At 36.0% G+C, this 25,622-nt stretch overlaps 1 protein-coding gene across 1 annotated transcript in view; it reads right to left on the bottom strand.

Moving 5' to 3' along the window:
• kif5ab (kinesin family member 5A, b) overlaps nucleotides 1–25,622 on the bottom strand; it is a 42,102-nt gene that overhangs the window by 11,416 nt on the left and 5,064 nt on the right. The window contains exons 3-21 of the mRNA XM_053498467.1: nucleotides 20,045–20,132; nucleotides 17,659–17,732; nucleotides 17,471–17,575; nucleotides 17,302–17,350; nucleotides 16,778–16,833; nucleotides 16,283–16,370; nucleotides 13,796–13,920; nucleotides 8,592–8,696; nucleotides 8,299–8,447; nucleotides 8,050–8,198; nucleotides 7,223–7,383; nucleotides 5,921–5,989; nucleotides 5,556–5,762; nucleotides 5,275–5,421; nucleotides 3,921–4,109; nucleotides 3,722–3,839; nucleotides 3,342–3,391; nucleotides 3,052–3,146; nucleotides 2,869–2,970 (exon numbers count right to left, since the gene is read on the bottom strand). Coding sequence (XP_053354442.1) covers nucleotides 2,869–2,970; nucleotides 3,052–3,146; nucleotides 3,342–3,391; nucleotides 3,722–3,839; nucleotides 3,921–4,109; nucleotides 5,275–5,421; nucleotides 5,556–5,762; nucleotides 5,921–5,989; nucleotides 7,223–7,383; nucleotides 8,050–8,198; nucleotides 8,299–8,447; nucleotides 8,592–8,696; nucleotides 13,796–13,920; nucleotides 16,283–16,370; nucleotides 16,778–16,833; nucleotides 17,302–17,350; nucleotides 17,471–17,575; nucleotides 17,659–17,732; nucleotides 20,045–20,132 — 2,126 coding nt within the window. The remainder of the gene's footprint in view (nucleotides 1–2,868; nucleotides 2,971–3,051; nucleotides 3,147–3,341; nucleotides 3,392–3,721; nucleotides 3,840–3,920; nucleotides 4,110–5,274; nucleotides 5,422–5,555; nucleotides 5,763–5,920; nucleotides 5,990–7,222; nucleotides 7,384–8,049; nucleotides 8,199–8,298; nucleotides 8,448–8,591; nucleotides 8,697–13,795; nucleotides 13,921–16,282; nucleotides 16,371–16,777; nucleotides 16,834–17,301; nucleotides 17,351–17,470; nucleotides 17,576–17,658; nucleotides 17,733–20,044; nucleotides 20,133–25,622) is intronic.

Genomic DNA, 25,622 nt, shown 5'->3' with positions numbered 1-25,622 from the left:
ACAAATAAACACAGAAGCCAAGAAAGCAGCTCAAGTCACTTATGCATATGGATGACAGGGCAGCATATGGAAAAGGAATAAGAGGTTGCTATGCCTATAACAGACCCCCAGGTAATAATGACCAAGCATCAGCAGTATCTAAAAAAGTGCCTGGCTCCAAATTAGTTGTGACAGCTGTCCACAAAATGGAGGTGACTATTTTGTGGTTCTGTATTGTGAGTTGGTGGTATTGGATTAGAAACACCCTTTCACACAATACCAATTAATAAATTTGTTAAGCGCAATGCAAACACTTTATTGTGAGCTTTAAAGGAGGTTTTGACAGACAGCTTATGACTGACAGCTCACCCTTCTACAGCTAACTGGCCAGTTGATAAAGTATTTACATAAACAAACAAACAAAGAAGGAGAGAGGTCTTTAATATTAAGTGATGATGATATTAATCTTATTAAATATAGTTTATTATTAACTATTATGAAATATTAAGTATGTTTCCTTTTTTTACAAAAATCCTGTTCACTTACCTAAAAAGTGCAATGCATAGAAGATATATGTACATACAATTTTACATATCCAAATATTTTTCTTCAAGGAAGAGGGAAAGAAACTCTAAAATAAAGATATGCCAAGTTAGTAGACACTCACCCAAACACTGAGTGCTGTATTAGAAGTAGAAAAGTGCTTGAAGTCTCTTTCGTTGCCATATCACATAGTTAAGTATATTTAACTTTACTTAAATTAAACTTGGTTGGCTGCAATTTTAACAGGTGTTTAGATACTTTTTATATCCACTGTATAAAAAAAGCATTATGCTTTTATGTACAGGGACAAAATTCAATAAAAATTTTTGTTACAGTTTTACCACATTACTGTTCTATTTAACAAGTCAGAATGTGGCCAAGCACAACAGTAAAGTTAAACCTAAACTTCAATGATAATTTTAAAGCATCTCTAATGATAATTAATGTGAGTGAACACTGTAATCACTGTTCATATCAAATGTCCCATTCAATATGTAAAATATGATAAAATATCAGAGGCAAAATGTCTCTAAATTCAAATTAAAATTTTATTTGTCACATACAAAGTCATACACAGTACGATATGTAGTGAAATGCTTATACGATTGCCAGTGACCTTAAAAAGAGAATTAAAGCTTATAATAAGAAATAAATATGAATAAAATTTCATATCATTCTGATGCTATTTTTAGCATAGTCTTACTCACTGTCTATACCACTTTATCCTGTATACAGGCTGCCAATTAATCACAAAGCACACACTCACAGTGTCACCAATGATACTAAGACTGTATCCTTTCAATCGGATGTACAGTATTATCAATATGGTCCCATGCCATATCATCATTAGCCAATGTCTTACAGCTATCCTTGGGCCTTTCCCATAAAGGGTGTCTACTACCGCTTTAACTAAAACTGTTTCAACTAATAAAATAGCAAACACTGCCATAATGATGACTCGTGACCCAAATAAGTCAGTATAATCTGATATTACCCGTTTGGCCCCATACTGTACGATCATCATAAACCCATGGCCACCTGTGGGCTTCTAAAACTGCAAGAACCTTCTGCCACAACATCTACTACTGTTGCTAGTAACCCACAAAAATCTATAAATTCTTTTAATCAGATGTATTATCAATATGGCCCCATGCCATAACATTATTAATGCCTTGGGCTATCCTTGGGCTTTACCTGTAAAATTTTCAAAAGTAAAATGTATGAAATCTTTAGATATACCTCGGTAAAACTTCAGATTGCGAGTAACATGGTTAGCGAGTGTTCCACAAGAGGACCAATGATTTTTAATCAACTGTGACTTGAAAAATGAGCAAGTCTTGGTTTACTTGTACTGAGTATCATGTATCACGCATGCGCTTCTTCTACGAAAGTCATGTGATTACAACTGACCCAATATTTTTGTGGGTAATTGTGGGTAATCGTCTGCCCTGCTCGGTGTTAGTGCGCGTCTCTCACTGGTATAATTAACATTCGTGCATGCGTGTACAGCTTGCATGTACTTTTTCTTATAACACTCGTGTGCACGCGTGTTAAGCAAAAGAAAGTCTCATTAGAAAAGTTAAAGATCCATTTTCTCCCTCAGCCTGTCGTTATGTGAGCACGTGCCAGTTCACACTCTCTCTCTTTCTCTCTCTTTCTCTCTCTCTCTCTCACCTTTACTGTGTGTGTGTGTGTGAGGCAGAGAGGGGGTGCACACAAACACACACACACTCTGCTCTACACAAAAACACTGCTCTGTCGCGATTCTTTTCCAAGGTAAAGTGCAGGTTCATTTGTTGGTTGGTTTTAATTTACAGCAGTGATTTAAAACAGTCTTTCCGTTAATGTGTGTGTATTACTTCCGTTAATGTGTGTGTAATAATGTTTATGTGTGTGAAGGGGGAACCAGTAGGGGCTGAAAGTAATAGTCTTCTCTTACTTTAGCTTTACACACACTCACACACACGCACAGCGTCTGCACGCATAAACGGAAACACTTATCTGTTGGGATATATTTTTACTTTTTTTTAAAGGTAAAGTGCAGGTTAATTTGTTTTATTTTTACTTTATTTTTTGGATTAATTATTTTTATGTATTTATTTTTTGGGGTTGTGGAACAAATAATTAGATAGAGTTTCCATTATTTCTTTTATGGGCAAATTTGCTTTGATTTACAAGTGTTTTGTAAATCTTAAATGTTGGCGAGATCTCACAAACAAAAAAGCAACATTTTTCCTTAAAATAAACAGATTTTTTTCCTAGCTTAATTTTATTCCGTACATTTTTTTTTTACCTGTGTCGCTTTGAGGGCTCAGTAAATAATTGTGTTTGAATGAAAAAACTTACTTGAGCTCTTCCAGCCGAGCACTTTTCTCACACTCTCGACTTTTCAGGCTAACAAACTCCACACGCAATTGTTGTAATTCAACAACGAGCCTCTGATTGTCACTAGAAATATTGAGAAAAAGAGAGAGTACAGCAAAAATAATAACTAAAATATTAGAAGGAAAAAATTTTGTTAACACTAACTCTGTGAGCTCGTCAATTATCTTCTGCTTGTTGTTGATGTCATCACGTAGGCGTGCTAGTTGTTTGTGCTGGGGTTCAAGATGATTGACTCGGTGCTGTTTCACATGAAAACATTATAACCATATTAAACAAAATACTTCAACTTCACTAGCAACAAGGAGCAGAAGCTAATGGAAATATTTGTGGCATCGACACATACATATTTAGAACTACTACTACTACATATTACACATGGTAAGATAATGTTTATTCATTCATATTTAATACAGATGTACTGTACTTGTGTTCACCTTAGCTTCTCCAGATTCCCCATGGTCTTGCTGATTTTCTTGAAGGCTCTCTGTGAAAAAAAAAAAAAAACAGCTATTGTTGAACACTCAATTGTAGATGGTGTTTCTGGTCATACAAATATGAGAAATTAGCGCTTCATCCCTGGTTAGCTCTATACAGGCTCTTTACTATTTTCAATATAATTGTGGCAGTTTAATATATGAGTGGTTGATTTTAGTTTTTTAGGTTTATTCCATTTCTATTAAATTGTAAATTTATTGTTACTTGGACAAAGATTTTAAGCATATCAAAATATTTGGCCTTAGGATCCCTGAAATGCATCTGATCCCTGCCATGGTCTTTTGTGCATGTTACCTAGGTAGTGTTTGCTCAGGCTTGCCTGCATTCTGTAATCTTGCAATTTCAGTCACAAGACAGTCACAGTTCTCCTCCAGCTGTCTCTTCTTCAGCTCCATATTCTGCATGTACTCAGTCAGAGACCGAATCTTTGCCTCATGCTACATATGAATGAGAAAAACATAGTTAACATGACAGAGTTTTTAAATAGTGGATGTGAGTGTGCATTTATGCCTTCTCACCTGGGATATGAGCAGTTGGCAAGACGACAGTTCTCTCTCAGTCTCCTCCATCTTGCGTTGGCTGTCTGACTGCAAATTCTCAAGCTGCCTGCAGCGGTTTACTAGGGACTTCAGCTCTGACTTTACCTTACTAATGTAAACGCACACCACAGCAAACTCTCCCTCTAACACACCAGAGAGATCATGTGGCTATGGAGGCAAATAATGATGCAAAAAAAAAAAAGTGGGAGAAAAGCAGTGTACAGAAATAAAGGATGCCATCTGTGCAAACAGGGATTGTTAAACAAGGGTCACTAGGTCACTAGAAAGAAATGTATATACTGTAAAAGATAAAGCACTGTAGGTCTATGGGGGCTTTCCTACATTCCTCAACTTTTTGCTAGGGTGGGCTGAATTGTCCCATATTGAAATTCTTTGACTCACATGCCTTAAATCACTAAGGAAATATGAATATGCCTAATTAAATACAAATTGACTATGTGTGCGGTATAAAATGTTAAGATTAGTTGTTGGTTTTTTTTTTTGGGGGGGGGGGGAGGGTGGGGGGATCAACACAGGGACAAAATTATACATACAGAACAGCAGAGGCTTTTTTTGTCAATAACAAGCCTCTGGCAAAAATCTGGTTGGATAATCGACCGTCCTTCTTGGCAAAACGGGTAGTTTTATATTAGTTTGTTTCTTCGCATTGATGCAACTTTTAAGCCTCATCCACAAAATCTTGATAAAGCTGAGTCTTCAAAAGCTTATTGTTGGATTGTGTGTTTGGGGTTACTGTCCTGTTGTAACACACATTTTTGTCCAATTCCCAACTGACTGGCTGATGATATGTGGTTGTGGATGAATTTTGAGGCAGTCCTACATTATTTCATCTGGGACAATGCACCAGTTCTAGAGCCTCATCTTTACTCTTTTAATTATCCATCCATACATGACTTTATCAACTGTCATTATTTACCTACCAAATATAACTAAGTACCTACTACACCTTTTAATTTGCTATAAATTGATAAAGCTTGTCAAGAACTCCTATAGTTACTCATATGTTAACAGCAATCATGCATATCAGAAAGTTTCTATACCTACAACCACCTAGAAACCACTAAATCCACCATCTAATTATAAATGGTTACAATATTTTTGAGTCAGCACCTACATGGCTACAAGTTTTCAAGCATGATAAAAAAAAATGTTTAGATGGCTACGATTTCTCCCAAACCATGTTGTGGCACACCAAACTTTGACAGCTTCTTTGTCAGGAAATTAAAATTTAGCTACAGTCTGAAGTTCATGCCAGTTCAGGATCAAATTCTGGAATGTTGGAAAGCCTCCACATACATATGCATAAACATACCAGCCTGATTTCACCACTGCCCAAGATGAGGGTGAAGTCACTCAGGTCCTTCAACAGTGTATTTAAAACCTCAGTAATGCGTTTCCTCTGCTGATTGTTCACTTCCTGTAGCCTCGAGAATTCTGTCTCCAAGCACATCAAATCTGTCTGAAACATAAATGACCCCTAGCCATGTTAAAATATACTGAATTAGTAGATACGTAGTTATTATATTAGTAGAAAAGTCACTACTATGGAACCCCATGAGACAGTAGTTTAGCAATAATAAAGAGGGGGTTTACCATTTTCTGAGCAAGCTCTTGGGTAAGCAATTTGTTCTCCATACTCTTGTCTTGAGCCTCATGACTTTTCTGGTCATAGCTAAGCGCCAGTTCCTCCAGAGCCTGAAGAACCTCCTTAACTTCTGCTTTAGCACTCTCACTCTCGGCTTGAAGGAGCCCGAGCTCACACTGGACCCGCTCGCTGTCTGCACGTGATGATGCCAAAAACTGCATACAAAAATGATTATGCAGAAATAGTCATAAAGGATTGCCACAGCCACATTAAAAAGTACAGTATCTACAGAGATTAGCATATTGAGGGGGAGAAACCAGAATAGTGAATGAGACATCTAAGAACAGAGTTCACAGACAGCACAGTTCCCCACCTCCTCCTGATCCAGCATCTGCTTCTTCAGTTTTTCCACCAGTTGACTCTGCAAGTTAATCTCATCATCCTGCATTCGGGAGGACAGGAGCAAAAGCAAAAAGTTACGTATTAACATATAAGAAAAAAACAAACATTGCCAAACCCTAATACCAAAATTCAGGGGGTGGGAACCTGTTTTTTTTTTTTTTTCTTTTTTCCATTTTGTATTGGCCAGGTCTTAAATGATTAAATTAGTTTCCCCCCTTATATGACCTAATATATACAGTAGCGTGAGAGTTTTTGCTTAGATCCACTCAGCTCTGCTGTGTAAATGAGTCACTGCTGACCTATGCCCAGGCAATGAAATGAGTAAGAGAAGGAGTTTGAGGTATGAAAATGCATTATTCATGGATTATTTCAGCTGGAGCAATACCGCAATACAGCTGGACACTTCAAGGGATCTCTGAGACCTATATTAATTGTTTAAAAAAAATTTAAAAAGATAAAATAAAATACAAAATTGGGACCTTTTTAGGAGTTTTTATTTTAGGCAAATATGTGACTAAATAAAAACAGTTTTTAAATAGGCATAAAATAAATGTTTTTAATAAATTAAAATGGGTGAGATAATTACAGGTTCATGGGGGCACCGTGTTGGACTGTATAGCAGTGGCACCTCACAACTCCAGTGTGGAGGTTTTCTACCACCTTCCAAAAAACGGTTGTGCATCAGAGAGTGAATGCTCTAAGACGGACTGATGTCTCATCCAGGGTGAATTCCCACCTCACATTTTCTCTATATCCTTAATTAAACTGAATAAATGAAAAAAGGTTTAGGCAAAAATCTGTCTAAGAAAATTGATATTTTAAGTATCAGTGTGGATACAGGGATTTTAACCCTTTTAGGCTGCTAATTTGTCTGTTTTAAGAATTGTTTGCTGTGTATGTGGGATGTTCAAGTCAAACCAAGAATTTTGTATGCGCAGAACAACAGAACAAAGTAAATGTAAAAAAAATATTTCTCTATATAATCCGCTGCTACACTAATGCACATATCCCAGCATTTTACTAAGAAATTTCATCGGACCACAGACAGATGGGATAAAGTTTACTGACACAATGTTTTTTCTCAGGTTTTATTCACAGCATAATTATTAACTGCCATAATCTGAGGGCAAAGGCTATGCACCTTTTTAAGTGCTACTTAAACATACATATCCTTGCCTAGCTGGTTCTTTATCTTTGACCTCATCTGTTGTTCTCAGTGAGAATATAGACAGTTATTTTTTTAACCAAGCAGCAAGAGTCCAAATTTACCTACCTTGTCATCTAGCTGTTTGTAAAGATGGCAGAGCTCTTCCTCTGTAACCGTGGGGCGAACTGAGGAAGGACCACTGCTGCTGTTAGTTAAAGCAACATCTTCAATGAGCTCAGAGTCCATGACACACACAGCGTCCTGCTCCATTTGGGGGACCGCCTCTCCTGCATCATTATATATCACCATTTTGTGATACCAATTTACCTAAACACACACTTTTCCTCTATATATATTTTAAATGTACAATTCACTAACATACATATTACTGTAGATGTGTAATGTTATCCCCAACCATTACAATACTTTACTGTAGTAACTGAATACATTTTTTAAATACATTTTTGCTTGCATTTACTTTAATTAAGAGAAATAAAGAAAGACATACAGACAGATATTTATGCAGGACTGGATAATTGCTCTAATGAATGTCAACTAAATAATATTTTTGGTCTGTAGGTTTAATATTATAACTATGTATCTGATTAATTGTTAGGAAAATGCAATAAAAAGAAGTATAAAACAGAATAGATATAAAGTTTTACTCTTAATTAAAGTTCAAATAAAAAAATGTTCAGCCGTTTTCCTTTTCATGCCAGAAAGTGAATATGGACCATATGTTCTTTTCTTTTATCTTCTTTCCCTTCCCCTTTTGCTAATGTCAAGCTCTGTAATTGAGATGGAAAGAATAGGAACATCCAGGATAACAGAGAATAGCCCTAAGCCCTATTTAAAGCTTAGATGCAGCCTCTATCTTTCGAAAACATACCGAGGTAATGTAAGGAAAGTGTGTCTATAATGAACAAGACAGGTATTCTTTCTAAAGGCCTTACCATTACGCCAACAATTAAGTTCAGCCTCCAGTCTCTTGATGCATTCCTTCAAATTCTTGTTCTTTTCCTTCTCCTTCTCATACTTCCTTCTATACTGCTCTGCTGTCAGCTCCAAGTTCACTGATGCTGTGTTTCTTATGGTTTTAGCACTAAGAAAGGTGGGTGGGTATATACAGTATAGTGCATATGTATAAAAAATAGAAATAATGTATGATCAATCCTTTCCTTTTTTTTTGTATTTTATATTACCGTTGTCCAAACATGAGTGTGGATTTGGTCTCAGCCTCATTGTATGAGGAAGGCGAACAGCAAATAAACATGGTGGTTCTGCAGTTTCCGCCTAAAGAGTCCTGGAGAATTCGGGTCATCTTACTGTCTCGGTAAGGTACGTGGGTCTTCTACATACAGAAAGATCCAAAAAAAAAAAAGATTTTTTGAAATACATTTTTGAAAATTTTGTGTATGCCCACAGTGGTAAAAGCTGCAATGTACTGAACATGGATATTTTGATTTATTGACTCTGTTTTAGTTGCTGAGCTCACCGTTCCCTCAGCGAGAGCTGATATCACATTGCCCAATGCAGAAAGTGATTTGTTGATATTTTTGGCTTCATCCAGGACAGAACCTTCTGCACCTGTCTTGCTCACCTTAAAGAAAGAGTGAAAGAGAGAAGATTAATTTCTAAGTATTTTTATATGCCTAGGATGAAAGCAGTCATGTGAAAAAGAAAGTACATTCACCCCTTAATTCTGTGTTTTTTTTATCAGGGCTTACATTTGTGAAACATGCATAAGGACGACTGTGCACAAGAATAAAACATGACTACTTTTATAAAAACTGAAGTTTTTGTGTTTTGGAGCATAAAATGCTGATGGATGTTTGTATACATGATGTCAAGAAGAAAAGACATCAGCAGTAACCTCAGAGAAGCTGTTGTTGCTACTCATCTATCTGGGAAGGATTATAAGGCCATCTCCTAACAATTAATCACTCTAAGGTTTAAAGGATCATTTACAAAGTTGCCCATCTTTGGGTTGCTCATTTTTTTGGGTAACCCAACAAATTCAGCTCAATTCAGTTTAATTCCCGTAGATATATAAAAAAAATAATAATAATAATCCAAGAGCATGTGACCTACTGGCCTCTCTAAGCACATTAACTGTTTATGTTCATGATTAGAACACTTAAAAAATGGCTTTCATGAAATGACAGCTGGGAAAAAGCTATATCAAAAAGAGTCAGCACAATCTAATTGCAAAATGTTACGTTAAGAAATCATAAACATTGAGGAAAAGTATCCTGTAGTAAAGATGTGTGGTCATCATTGTTAAACATATATCCTTTTCCAACTTCTTGATGTCCTATTTAATTGCACAATGGCAGTACTTAATAACAAAAAATAATTTCATACCAGTGCATCTTCGGAAACTACATACCTATTCATGCCCTAACTGCAGCATAGTGTCAACTGTAATATACATGTAGGAAGCACACATTATGGAGGAGCATAGAGGTTTAGTGGCTTACTTTCAGTGGCTGGATCTCACTGTCTAAAACTACCTATGTTGGAGCAGATGTACAGTACATAGTCTACCAGTAACCAATTTGGAAAGTAAGACTGTACATCCAAGTACAAGGTACAATAACAGTTTATGTGCTGAAAGTCAAGTAAGAAGGCCACTTTGACAAAAATAAAGCTAATTCTCCTTCTTATGCAACTGATTGACTGCCTGATCCATAACCTGGTATAGCAGCTCAAGTGAAAGGCTGTCATACTCTACAGTGGACATAAAGGAAATCCTACAGTATATTTGTTTGAAAGGGCAAGAAATCTTCAACCTGGTATATAAGCATACATAATAGACAAAGCTGCAGTTGCAACAGCCTGAAATAAGAGACATCGTTGGCCTAGTTAGAGGTAAAAGCAGACAAAGCACTGCAGACAAACAAAACCTAAATATAAAACCGCTGACACTTCAAAGCAAGATATTATATGCTTATCTGTGTAAGTTACATTGCTACCAAAACCATTCTTGACCCTTGGGAAAATAATAATCTACAGTCGTGGCCAAAAGTTTTGAGAATTACATAAATATTGGAAATTGGAAAAGTTGCTGCTTAATTTTTTATAATAGCAATTTGCATATACTTCAGAATGTAATGAAGAGTGATCAGACCTATTGGTTAACTCTGACAAAGTGTTGATAGTAGGAGACTTTAACATTTATGTAGATGATGCTAACGAAGCTTTTGCACCCACATTTATGGACTTACTAAATTCCTTTGGGGTTAAACAAAATATAAATGGAGCAACTCACCGCTGTAAGCATACGCTAGATTTAATTATATCCCATGGTATAGATGTCTCTAATATAGAGATTTTACCTCAAAGTGATGATATTACAGATCAGCACCTCCTGATATATACTCTACCCGTAGAACAGATTAGTTGTGTCTCCCAACGTTATCGATTTATTAGAAATATGAATCCGACTACTAAAGACAGATTTACAAGTAATCTGCCGGATCTATCCCAATTTCTTATTAGACCCCTAAATGCAGACGATCTAGATGAAGTGACTAGCGGCATGGCCACTATTTTTACCAGTACATTAGACACTGTTGCTCCCATCAGATTAAAAAAAGGTAGAGATAAAACACTTGCACCTTGGTACAATAGTCATACTCGCGCCCTAAAGAGAGCAACCCGTAACCTCGAAAATGGAGAAAAACTAAATTAAAAGTTTTTCGAATTGCGTTTAAAGACAGTATGTGCAGCTATAGACAGGCTCTAAAAACTGCTAGGACCGAGCATCTTAGCCAACTGATAGCAAGAAACCAAAACAATCCCAAGTTCTTATTTAGTACAGTGGCCCGTCTAACAAAACCTAAGATGCCTGCACAACATTTTAGTAGTGAAGACTTTATGGACTTCTTTAATGAAAAAATCGATAGCATCAGAAAGAAAATAACGGAGGTTCAACCTCTAGTAGTATCTCACGATCCAGTTTAGCCTATAGCTTCACATTTAGTTTTTCAGTGCTTTACAGGTATAGGACAGGAAGAGCTTTATAAACTTATCACCTCAGTTAAATTAACAACGTGCCTGTTAGGCTTCCAGAGAAGGACCAGCTCCAGCTGGATTCTGCTTTATGATGTTTGGAGCTACATATCCTGCTCCTGTGCTCCCAGTGATCCAGACCCCATCTGCCCTTTGCACCTACTGACTCCCTGTGCTGAACTGGACTTCATGTTAATTTAAAGAATTTCTGTTATATTGTACTTTCAGCTGCATAACACACATGATGTTATATCATCTCTATCTGTTATTACCCAAATGAGGATGATTTCTCTGTTGAGTCTGGTTCCTCTCAAGGTTTCTTCCTTTTGCCATCTCAGGGACTTTTTCCTTGCCACTGTCACCTTCATCCTTGGCTTGTTCATCAGAGACATTTAATTCATTCATCTAATTATTATCTCCTGCATCTTATTATTATCACACATACACAATTTATTATTATAATTATTATTTTTTTTTAAGAATTTATTTTATTTTTGTGAAGCTGCTTTGAGACAATGATCATTGTTAAAAGCGCTATATAAATAAAAATAAAAAAATTGAATAAAAATGGCTTCACAGGCAAGGATATTGTGGCTACTAAGATTGCACTCAAATCAACAATTTATAGGATCATCAAGAACTTTAAGGAAAGAGGTTTAATTCTTGTTAAGAAGGTTTTAGGGCATCCAAGAAAGTCCAGCAAGCGCCAGGATCGTCTCCTAAAGAGGATTCAGCTGTGGTATCGGAGTGCCACCAGTGGAGAGTTCAGGAATGGCAGCAGGCAGGTGTGAGCACATCTGCACGCACAGTGAGGCGAAGACTTTTATAAGATGGCCTAGTGTCAAGAAGGGCAGCAAAGAAGCCACTTCTCTCAAAAAAAAACATCATGGACAGATTGATCTTCTGCAGAAAGTTTACTGAATGGACTGCTAAGGACTGGGGCAAAGTCATATTCTCCGAGGAAGCCGCGTTCCGATTGTTTGGGGCATCTGGAAAAAGGCTTGTCCGGAGAAGAGAAGGTGAGCGCTACCATCAGTCCTGTGTCATGCCAACAGTAAAGCATCCTGAGACCATTCATGTGTGGGGTTGCTTCTCATCCAAGAGAATGGGCTCACTCACAATTTTTCTCAAAAACACAGCCATGAATAAAGAATGGTACCAAAACACCCTCTAACAGCAACTTCTTCCAACAATCCAACAACAGTTTGGTGAAGAATTTGGTGCATTTTCCAGCACGCTGGAGCACCGTGCCATAAGGCAAAAGTGATAACCAAGTGGCTCAGGGACCAAAACTTTGAAATTTTGGGTCCATGGCCTGGAAACTCTGCAGATCCTAATCCCATTGAGAACTTGTGATCAATCCTCAAGAGGCGGGTGGACAAACAAAAACCCACTAATTCTGACAAATTCCAAGAAGTGATTATGAAAAAATGGGTTGCTATCAGTCAGGATTTGGCCCAGAAGTTGATTGAGAGCATTCCCAGTCACATTGCAGAGGTCCTGAAAAAGAAGGGCCAACACTGCAAATACTGACTCTTTACATAAATGTAATGTAATTGTCGATTAAAGCCTTTGAAACGTATAAATTGCATGTAATTATATTTCAGTACATCACAGAAACAACTGAAACAAAGATCTAAAAGCAGTTTAGCAGCAAACTTTGTGAAAACTAATATTTGTGTCATTCTCAAAGCTTTTGGCCACGACTGTATATACTGTATACCTGCATATATAGTATGTTATATAATAATCTATATAATCTATATACGTATATATGTCATATAATATAATATCATATAATAATACAGTATATTCCAGACAACACTCTAGGACAGTGGTTTCCAACCCTGGTTTTGGAGAACCCTCTGTCCTGTATGTTTAGTGTTGTCACAGTTTTATCCTATTCAATTCATAAACGTTAGCTGATTCATTAAAACAGGTGTGTTGGGAGCAAAGAAAACACTAAAATGTGCAGGACAGGGAGCCATCCATAATGAGAACCATATCAAGGCATCATGGGGAAACATATTCACCACCAACATCACCGTATTGGGGCTCATCAGCAGCAATAATGAGTTGCTGATTGTCAAAACTGAAGAGCTGTCCCAAGAGATGTGCAGACAAGCGTAGCAGAACACCTCCCTCCCCCTGTCTACAAGAGATATTCACCTCTAAGGTCTATTCCTCTGTCCATCAGCATTGTCTGATTCTTCCTACCCCTCCCAAGAAATATTCTCTTTTCTTCATTCTGGGAAACGTTTCTGAAGCATCAGGAGCAGGTCTGCAAAACTGAGCAATATTCCCCAAGCAGTCCAGTTCTTAAAGACCCTCCTCCCCCATCCACGCTGGACACTTTTCTGTACACCCTAGTTTGACCCTACCCCAGTAGATGGGGGCTATAAATAATCACTGCCTATGTTTGGCACACAAAAAAAATAATATATGAAGCATGTATTGGAGCAATGGGCACATATGGTGTTGCCTGAGAATAAATATGTAACCACCCTTTATGGAATTCTTTTTTTTTTCATACACAGGAATGATAAAGGCAATTAGTCACACAATTTCTAATTAATAACAGTTATCCTCTGGGTTTTCTTATTTTCTTAGAACAAGCCAACTAATAAAGCTAGTAGCACCCAGCTCTGGCACAAACACAGATACAAACATGAAACCTGGTCTCACCTTTTCACTCCCAGCCAAGTCCACCAGGTAGAGCTTGCCACTGAGCTTTTGCTCTGTCTCCACATGCTCTTGTTTGATATTTATGAGGAAGATACTATGACTTCTGGAGCTGTGTTCATTCATATCTGAAACAGCAAATTTCAAAGGTTATTGCATTCTAAAAAAATTGACTCAAAGAGGGAAACTACATTATAGACCTTTTGCAATCATGTGACTACTAAGCAATATTAACTAGCATTATGGAATATTTAAAAATCAGATTAACTGATACTTTGTCACATAGATAAAAGAGTAGCCTAGCAATTAATAGCTTCTGAATTACTGATTATTTTTATATGTAGTATTTATTGGTGGACTTATTCAAAAGAGAAACAAGCGTGTAAAAAATTAATGAAAAAGGTGATAAGGATTTTAATTTGTAAAAGTTTGATTTGTTTTCATAACGTGATTACCACAGACAGTATTTGGTGGTGTTTGATAGCATTAGCTCATTCTGTGTTTCAGTTGCAAATGAGGCGATGCTATGAAATGTGTTTTACGCTTCATAAAATCATGTGCCGGTAATTAATAGAGCTTTCTAGTTAATAGCCAACTACTGTAACTGTTCTGAGTTTGAATCCCAAATAACATACAATGGAAATGTGGGTTGTATAATCACTTGTTGCACACACCAATCAGTGCTTTGTTCAGGTTAGAGAGGAATTTGGGATTTTAAACTTGTGTTAGAAGCTAGTTAGCTTTGTAACTCGGTTAGTCAGGAAACACAATACAGATATTTCAGAGGCTGTTCAGACCAACTTGGAAGCAATCCCTTACGGGAAAAAGTATATGGCAATATATTAAATAAAACATTTCTACATATATGAAACTAGTGCTTATATTTATTAATATATTGCAATATATGAGTGGGCCATGTAAGTTTCAAATTTTATTATTTTATTGTCATATGCACAGTAATGAAACATGTACAATGAAAATCTTCCTCTGTTGCCGCTTAAAAGTAGAAAATAAGCATAAAAAATTGAATAATAAAAAAATATATATATATATCAACATAGAATTAAGGCAGAATATGAAAAATATGCAAACGTATGAAATGAATATCTAAAATATAACACTGTAAAAACAGACGTAGTGTGCAAATTATACAAGTGTTAATTTTATTTAAATTAACACTTATCATTTAAGGCCAAACATATTTTTGATTAGACATTTATAATTTATTTATTATTTATTAATTTATATACGTTTATTTTATAAATAAAGACCAATTTGTTTGTTTGTGGAATGGTTATCTACGTATTTATATTCACTTTACTTTAACTGGGTCCTTTTCACTAGCATGCCACCTCAGAAACCTTTGCGGAGAACAACAATCTCAACAAAGAAACTGCAGGAGAATGTCCTGGAGTCTCCATCTGTACCACATCATCAGGCGGATAAGCACCACAAGCTGTCTCAAGCCCACCTCTCAACCTTCAGACAGTTGGGAATGGAGTAGTTGAATGGTGTTTAGGTAAATCTCAAATTTTTTAAATACATTTTTCATAAAAAATTCTATTAGATACACCCATTAGATACTAAGCAGCTTCAGGAGCTCCAGACTTTGGACAAACTTGTTAGACAAACGCCATAAGAGAAGACTGATGTAGCCAGTGAGAAAAAAAACTTTTCCAGCCCTGTTCCTGTAGCCCTTACATACAGCAAGCAAACAATTTCCCCTTAAAAAATTTCCATCCCCTCTTTGACTGATTTTTTTCACTGAAAGATAGTCACAATGCTGTGGACTCCTGTAAAAATCATATCTTGAGTTGAGCAGTGTGACTTTTAATATCTTTATCAGGTTGGGTGACATTTTGTATCAGTATCATTTAGTGTCTTGTTTTGCCAGATTTTGCAGGTTGCCTGTTATATTGTGTAAACTGAAACTTTATTACTCAATAAAAACTATATATTGTATTTTTCACATATTTTTTCATATATATATATATATATATATATATATATATATATATATATATATATATATATAAGATATATATTTACATATATTTTTCCATATATGAAAGGCGGCAATTCATTATGTATTTTTCAATATATTTTAATATATTAATTCAATATATTATTCCACATATTGTGAACATATTTAAATCAGAACACTAAATTATTCATTATATTGACAGTTTCTTTCTTTGCATAAGGGTTATTAAGGAGATAAAGTGATGTTTAAGATGATATCACATTAGCAGATGTGTTTTCATGCTAAAGTGCTAACATGACTAGTTTGTTATGTGGGCTTTGGCACTGGCATAGTCACTTTTGCTGTAGGGAAGCAGGGGTTCCATCCATCCATCCATCCGACAAACATCATGACGTTACATGCAAAAGGCCTATATGTGATTAACGATATTATGGTTATGATTGGATGGCAGACAAAACCTGATAATACTACGATTCAATAAAAGTTTGTTAACATGGAAAACTTACTGGTAACAGCAACATGACGGTTAGATTTCCCTTCATCAATTAGATCCATCACTTCCTCAGGACTTGAGACAAAGCGTTCTGTACAACCCTGTTTTACAGACACATACACACACAAACAATGATATATGTAAACCTTGATATTAGTTCAAAAGTTTGCATGTGATTAAAAAGTTACCATCTCATTATGGTATAGATATTCTATAGTAAAATATATGCCAATGCTTTGCATTGTTTTTATAAAATCTCTTATGCATATTCTTTGATCTTTTGGCATTTCTGTTAATTCATGCTTTTTGCCTGATCTCATATACCACTTAATTTAGACAAATATGTACACCAGCTGTTAGACAATTGTGAAATAAAGGTATATTTGTATTGGTAAGCCAAGGGCAATGGCAGTATTTTGACCCTATGATTTGTCTGATGTAACCTAGTAAATTTTTGTTAGTACAGCCATCATCTGTAATAAAACTTGAACACTCTGTTCAATCTTACCTTGACATATGGGACCCTGTTCTTGTCTTCATGCACTGACAGATTGGTTTTACTCACTGAGAAAGGGTGAAAAAGATTCACAGCAAATATAATAAAGTACAACAACCATACCATGTAAAAGGGTGGACAGAAAATTGAATAAATAAAAAGGGAATGGAGGAAAATACAAGATCAGGGAGTGGAAAAAAATATGTCATAGTATCAGAATACATTATCACAGGCTGTTAATATTTAATACAGAGTAGGCATAAATTTAAACAATCTGTGTGACTTACACACACACACACACACACACACTCAAATGATCAAACTCCAGTGGAAATGTGTTTTAGATGAGACAGGAATGATAGACTACAAATGAAGATGAGCTTCCCTTGCTGTTTAGGCATCTGTGTGATAAAAATCCAAATGTTCAACTAGAATCTAAATGAGTGTTTGTGTTCTGTGACAGCATATCATTTTAACTCATTATAATAACCATTTTCCTTTTCCATCATACAACAGTCTGTTTCTTTCGTTCTCACCATCAAGCAGGTCTCGGATTTTATCCATGTAGATTTCAAAATAGGAAACCTGTGTAAAAGAAGAAGATGCATGAACAGCTAATAATGCCACATAGTACATGTACTGTACATTTACTGCTCAATCATAAATTCTATTTAGAAATATTAAAATGATTAAAGTTATTGTTGCCTTGATGTGAAATTCCAAGTTTTCATCCATGGCAAAGATATAGTTGAAGATATCATCGGTGATCCTCGGAATGATGCCCATGTTGTCTGGGTCATGGAGCTTTCCCTAATTAAAAAAAGAGACCTTAGCCTTGGTAAAAACTTAAAATAATAATAATACACATGTTGATAAAGCTGGCTGTCCTTCACCTCCATTGTGTGGGTTTTGCCAGAAGATGTTTGTCCATATGCAAAGATGGTACCATTGTATCCATCCAGCACATCTAAAGTAAATAGAGAAAGGACAAAAATATACAGATTTAATTGAGTTTTTAGGTATTTAAGTTTTTTTTTTCTAAATATGTTTAATAATGTGTATCACTTTACTTTTTATGGGATGCTGTATTAATATATTTACAAATAAAACTAATATTCACATACTATGTAATACTGTTAAGATTTTGGTGTTTGAATTTGCCAAAGAAATATTAGAGGTCAAATTTCAAAATCTTTCTTCCGCCCCAGATCTTCCTAGCAAATGTATTGCTGGCACGCACACATCTATATTAAATCTGTAATGTTTTAACCTTCTGTCCCAGAAAAAAATGTACTTTTTAGATTGATCTTAGATAAGGTGCCATCAACCTCAGGTAGTCATAAAATAATAATGACACATATTCCTGTGGATTTTTTGATTTCTTGAGGTCCTGAGGTCATAATAGTTTGTATTTTCTGAATTGCACCAGTTTATTTTCACCTCCTTGGATGGCACGTTTTCTGATGCCCTTTGTAATGAACCCAGTGTTCTTCAAATTGAAAGTTTCAACTTTTTTTCTCCATACAAAGCACTGTTGATTAGGGCCAAACTGATAAATTTTTGTTACCCCTAACCAGAAAACACTTCTCCAAATGGCTGGTGATGAACTACAAACTTGCTTTTTTTTGCCCGTCTTGGAGTAAGAGCTTCTTTTTTAGTGTGTGACAGCATTTTGGTTACCTGATGTATGTTCATCCCTGGAAGTTCATCCACTGTGTTTGCAGTGTACTTTTGGATTTTTATATTTGCATACGCTTGTTTGTACAGTTGTTCATGGTCTGAAAATTGCTCCTAGAGAGAATCTGGACTTGTGAATGAATGGCTTTTAAGTTAAATGTGTTAAGCTTTTAATGTGTATGCTTTTTAATGTTAGTTAAAAATATAAATACTGTACAAGTTTTTTAAATATACTAAACAATACTGTAATATTCTGCAAACAAATTACTTGTATCTAAATGAAAAGAAACCACTTGGGCTGATTTAAAGAGCTGCTTTCTCTGCTGTTTGGAAAGTGCAGTGCAGCGTGACTCATCAGCGTGTGTGTGTTTGTGTGTGTGTGTGTGTGTTAGGGAGAAAGAGAGAGAGAAGTGAAGTGCTGAGTTTTAAGCATAACAGGCCTGTCACAGTCCAGGAGAGTAATGAGAATAATGACAAATTGAAGAGCAGAGAAAAAGGAACAATCAAAGAGGATAGAATCGAGAAATAGGGAAGCACAACAATACCAATACTTATCTCCCCTAGGCAGATGGCTAGCCAGAATGTGCTTACACATACACACACACACACACACACACATACGTGCGTGCGCACACACACGCACACACTCAAATTGACTGAAATACTGTATATCTAAAGTATGCTCTCTTTCTTTCCTGTCCTTCCCCGCACTTTAAAGCTGTTTGGGTGAAGGAAGTGCAACCGTTTATAAAAAGATCCAGACATCCCGGGCCTCTTGGATTCATTAAAATGTCTTTTTTAAAAATCCTCAAATTGCTTTCACCTTAAGTTGCCCTGAATTTACATAAATGGAAAATTTCCTAAAATTTCTGATTGTCGACACTGAGTCTAATTTTTAATTTATGTTTTAATTTGGCATTAAGTCACATGAGGTCATCATTGTGAATATATTGCAGCTCGTTTTTTCAGTACTTGAATTACCTACTCACTCACTAACAGTATCTGCTCTATCCTGGTCAAGGTAACAATTGCTCCATAGGATCTCCAGAGAACACTGGGCATGACACACACATGCGCAGTTCCCTAGGGGCAATGTAACATAGCCACTCTACCTACTGGTAAATTTTTGACAGAAGAAAACCAAAAACCCATAGGGGAAAAAACTATGTCGCACAGTCTGAGCTCAGAACCGACCTAGGAAACCTGAAGCTATGAGGCAACAATACTGATACAAACAAGCATGCTACTGTACACCAGCAGCTGTACTGTAAACCAATAGCAAACAATAGCAAAAAATTGTTAAAAATATTTACCTTATTTATTTGCTCCTTAAAAAACTAGAGCAACTGTGTTTGGCACATTGTTCTACTGTATATATTTTCAGTTACATTATTGATGATCCATAATAAATAAAGTATACTTTCGGGTAAGTTACAGATGGTAACCGAGTGTTACCTGAAATTAAACAGCAACAATACATTTCACTGGTCAATGTCTTCATGAACTCAACTCTAAAAATTGTGCCTATATCTACACCATGCATTCCAAGACAAATGTTACCTATTGTATATAAGATGCACTCAGTGATTAATACACACTCACCTTTGACAATTTGTTTGGCACAGCTGTTATAGACTTGCTCTTGAGTGGTATTGGTGGGAAAGACTCGGTCAAATACAAAAGGCTTCCCCTATAAGAAACACACAAGCATTACTATCCAACAGCCACAACTGAGCAATGCACAAACTGGTGATTGAATAGAGGAGAAAGAGAGGGAAGAAAAACTTGTGAATAAATAATGTAGGTTTAAAGAAAATCATTGTCATTATGCATGTGGAGGCAATTTCCAATAATCAGAATTACAATATGTATTCACAGTAATATTCACAATATTAATTATTGTACCTGACTAACAATTCTGTTGTCCATAATAATGTATGTGATCTTTTTTTTTTACAATAAATTTAAGTCAATATTAAGTAAACTAAGTAAATATTGAGTCAGGCAACAAAATTACGTTATAATATAATGTTCCTGACCTGCTGTGAGCCACCCTGAAAATGCTGTTACAGTAATTCACAGTCAGCTCTGTGTCAGAGAAAACAATATATTTTAAGGAAATTGGATTTAGTAAAGTTTTTTTTCTCTTGCTGAAGAGGTAATACATTTATGTTTTGTTTTTCTCCCTCTGGAAGCTAGTAAATGATTGTCATCCAACGTATCCCTAATTTAAAATCCGTATTATTAGCCATCTGTAAGGTTGTTCAGCTTGAACTGTGATAACAGTAGGTGTTTATGAGTATTGTTGTAATTTAAACTCAGTGGAATTAGATAAAAGTGAATCACTGAATGCATTAACTTCCAGGTCAGAACACTGCAGGAACCTTCTCATTTTGCATCAATTATGGCAGCATTGACAGCATATGAGCATGTGCGTACATTAGAGATGCAGAAGCAATAAAACAATGCTTGCTATTATCTCCATCTTGCCAAAAACCCATAAAAACATATACACTAATTATTACATGCAATCTTTTATCTTCATTAATGTTCAGTAACCTCTTTATCCTTATCAGGGTTACAGTGAATCATCAAATGACAACTGGGAGCAAAACAGGTCATTTCACACCAGGCCTTTGCAGGCCACCATTATATTACAAGCATATACTATATTGCCAAATGAATTTACTTGACCGACCTGCAAAGGCATATAAACTAGAGTAATATCTAATTAGTATTCCATATGGTTTAATATGATGTCGGCCCACCCTTTGCAGCTATAAGGTCTAGGAGTTTAGCCTTTGCACAAGGTTTTGGAGTATGTTAATGGGAATTTTTAACCATTCTTCCAGAAGCACATTTGTAAGGTCTGACACGGGTGCTGGATGAGAAGGCCTGGCTCGCAGTCTCCGCTCTAATTCATCCAAAAGGTATTTTATCTAGTTGAGGTGCAGGCCAGTCAAGTTCTTCCACACCAAACTCGCTCATCCATGTCCTTTTGGACCTTGCTTCGTGCACTGGTGCAGTCTTTCATTCAAAAGTAATGCAGCTTAGCCAATCCACCTGCCTGCATGGGTTTATTTGGTCAGGAAAACAACATAAACACAGAAAGGACACGCGAAAATCCACTCAGACATTAACTTCATGTCAGGATTGTACTAGGAACCCTGGAGATTCTTTCCATCGTCTGTTTTGTTGTTTTGCGATCATTAATTAGTCCCTCTAATACCTTCTCCACTGAGCACCCACTAGAGGATCAACACCACAGCTAAGCTCTTTCTCACTCTCTGTAAGCACAACAACTCCTGACAGACAGGTCCACACTGCACAGACAGCTTCTAAAGTTAAAACCGACTATATTTACAGATAAATGACAAGGGAAACCTGGCTATATTTACCAGATATAGTGTATTAGACAGTATCAGGGCATAATGAGAGTCATGTTACACATGTCAGTTATAGACTTTTACTATATTTGTAAGGATGTTCCACAGACATACGAAAAGGGTCAAATAAAGTTGCGTTTGGTCCACACTAAAATCAAACATCCTTATATCTTTCTTGACTAAGACACCAGGATTTTATTAACAAAAACCATGTAGCATATCTCTGTACAGAAGTAGATCATGCTATATTAAATAGGCTCAAACTGTGAGTGTGAGGTGGGGGGATGAGAAGAAAACGATACGGAGTGGGAAATAATACCAGAAAGTAATGACTTTCATTCTTAGAATACAAAATCTCAGGAACATTAAAACTTATTGAGTGCAGAAAAAAAGGGGGGAGAAGGCAAATGCAGGGGAAATGAAAACAAGAAAAGAAAAACAATAAACAAGCAAGATAGAGTTAAACTAGGAAGAAATGCAATTTGGATTCACACATACCTAGATGTATGCGTGCACGCACACACACACACGCACACACACATTTGACCTTAATCTAGAAGGAGCGATCCGGATTTATTATTATAAGAGCAATAGATCATAAGGATCACCTGAGTTCTTAATTTTTAACTTCTTTTTTTTAATAATTAATGAGACATGACATATTGAAATGCATCAGCCTGCATGATAAGCTTGTATTAAAAAAACAACAACATGAAAATAGCAGAACAGGGCAAACTCCATAAGCAGGTCTGGGAACAATACAATCTACATCCTCTTGTAGACACAATCCACCTGAGACTGTGGTGTAATAAACTGCAGAGCATGGTGGGTACAAGCGGAGTGGAAACATCTTTTCCCATAAGAGTGGTTGAGACCATAAAAAATTTGTTTTCTTATTTGCCTCGTTACACTTTCCGGTTAAACTAGCTGAAATGTGTTTCTAATTACTTCTTAATCTAAGGAAAATGAACATGAGTATACAAATAATATTCAAACAGGTATTCCTTTTTTTTAGTAAACTGTAAATCTGTAACTGTACATAACACAATACATACAGTATCCCCAATAAGTATCTGGTAAACCTATAATGCAATGCACAGCCAATTTTAAAGGTTCTGATGTCATAGAAGGTCTTACTGTATAGTAGAGTGTATATCATTCGTTCGTGTTTTATCCGGGTCACGGTCACGTTGGATCCAGAGTTTATCCTTGGACATGAGACAGAAATACTCCATAAATAAATGCACACATTCACACTTTGGTGGAAATTAGACAAGCTGTGGTGCCACACTGCTGTCAGGGAATACAAGATTGCTTGGCCTTGTTCTACTAGCCGTAACTCATCATCAATCAGGTGCATTTTTGTAATGCTTGAACACACAAACGTCCCTCATGTGGCTTGGACTGGGGCATGCTATGTTAAGTGTTCCTAATAAAACCTTTAAAGAGGCTGAACCATCCAATGTACCCTTAAATATACATTTTAAGAGTGTACCATCAGTTACAGAACTGCAGCAGTCTATGTACAAAACTCCTCTCTCTAACTCTCTCTTTCTCACACTTTTCCTATCTCACAACCTCTGAGCACAATATTCTTTATCTCAGGATACTATTCTTTTTAGACCAACCTTTCGTACCAATCTCCTTTTGTCTGCCTCTGTTTTATTAAAGATTCCACAAGATTAGATTTCTACACTCTGTTCAGAGCAGAGACCAGGCGGCTGCTTCTGCTGCTGCTCATTCTCAGTGCTGTGAGTTTGAACACAGGATCCACTGCTCCCATTTTTCATTTAATAACTGTTTTGTTGTGCTGTGTACAGTATATTGTATATAAAGTAAGACCCCTTCCTTCCTGCCTTTGTTTGTGTGTATTGGTGTGTAATGCAGTATCTACTTGTATCTGGCTAGTGTTTAAAATATTCTGAAACTGAAAGTGGGTGCTTTTGTTTTTATTAAGGTATAAACTTTATCACTAAGCCCTAAAAAACTGAAGCAAAAAAAGAGAGCTGCTGGGAAAAAAAAGAAATAATGTTTGCCTGTTTTTGTTTATTTGTTTGTTTGTCTTGAACAGAATGCAACTTTGTTACTAAGGTTTTGTCATAAATAATTCAATTCGATTCAATTTTATTTGTATAGCGCTTTTAACAATTGTCATTGTCGCAGAGCAGCTTTACACAATCAAAAGAATTATTTAAGTCTGTATGGAATGTAAGATGAGCAGATTGTCCATGGTGAGCAAGGCGCAGGTGGCAGTGGCAAGGAAAACTCCCTGAGATGGTAATAGGAAGAAACCTTGAGAGGAACCAGACTCAACAGGGAACCCATCCTCATTTGGGTAAAACAGAAAGTAGGAATTAATCTGCATTTATACAGTTTGTTAGGTGGCAGGCAGTTTAGCTATAACAGTTGATGGAGACAATGGCAGTCTTGAACTATCGAGCAACTGCAGCCAAGTCAGGTCCTCAGAGTAACAGCTGTCAACAGTAGTCGAGGCCAGAACCATCTTTATGGTAGAGTGAAACCGTCCCCACACACCAGACGCATCCCAAAGATGCATATAAATATAAATAACTTTCTATCTTCTATTTAATGTGTTTGTGAAACAAGGTAGAGTACAAAAAGGTCACCGATTTAGAAGAGTCAAATTATTGAGCTGCATCAAGCAAAGACAACAACTGCACAGAACCTTATGCCAGTGGCATGAACTGTGAGAGGGGTTTAGGTCAGGGTATTGTGTGGGTCACTTGAGTTGTTTCAATCCAGTAAGATTAGTACTGGAATTAGGCACGTTAAACAAGTTATTACAACCTGGAAGGATAGTGAAAAACCATCACCTTTGCAGAAGAATGGATGGGAAAAACAAATCATTAATGACAATCATCAGAGATCACTTAAACGTTAACGTAAATATATATATATATATATATATATATATATATATATACACAAAAATTAGAATGAAAATTAATTACATCTTATTTACAGTATTCACAAGTTATACATATTTCCATAGTAGGTTTTGTAATGTATCAGTTTTTGCTTTACAATAACTTACAATTATACAATAATAATGCAATTATTATTTTACTTGTTTGTTTATTTGTTTTTCTGTCTGTCTCTTTGCTGTTTCAGCAGTGTGAAAGTTCTACATCAACAGTAACAGGTATCCCAGATGCTTAATTTACTGGGGTAATGTAAGTCTGCATTGGTAATGCCTCAGGGTATTCTAAATGGTGGAATTTTTGTGTAGTAATGTTCCCTCAACCGAGTAATAAAATACAGTTTGAAGTACAATGTGGAACCAAATGCAGAAATTCGAATTTCTTTGACAACAAAGTTGAAAGACGTACACCTTGGAAAATGTTGTTACTGTGTTTTAGAGATCTCAAACTATTGGCCTGCATCAAGTAAATGCAAAACTAGTAAAGCATCTAGTAAAGTACTAGCATCTAGTAAAGTAAAACTACTAAGGAGATTGCTGAAAGTACAGAAATTAGATTAAGAACTGTCTAACACATTATTAATACCTGAATGAATATACAGGTCCTTCTCAAAAAATTTGCATATTGTGATAAAGTTCATTATTTTCTGTAATGTACTGATAAACATTAGACTTTCATATATTTTAGATTCATTACACACAACTGAAGTAGTTCAAGCCTTTTAATTGTTTTAATATTGATGATTTTGGCATACAGCTTATGAAAACCCGAAATTCCTATCTTAAAAAATTAGCATATTTCATCCGACCAATAAAAGAAAAGTGTTTTTAATACAAAAAAAGTCAGAAATGA

Source organism: Clarias gariepinus, chromosome 6 (assembly GCF_024256425.1).
Source record: "Clarias gariepinus isolate MV-2021 ecotype Netherlands chromosome 6, CGAR_prim_01v2, whole genome shotgun sequence".
Lineage (NCBI taxonomy): Eukaryota > Metazoa > Chordata > Actinopteri > Siluriformes > Clariidae > Clarias > Clarias gariepinus.
Note: the sequence above shows the minus strand (reverse complement) of the source record. Positions and strands in the feature narration are given on the sequence as shown.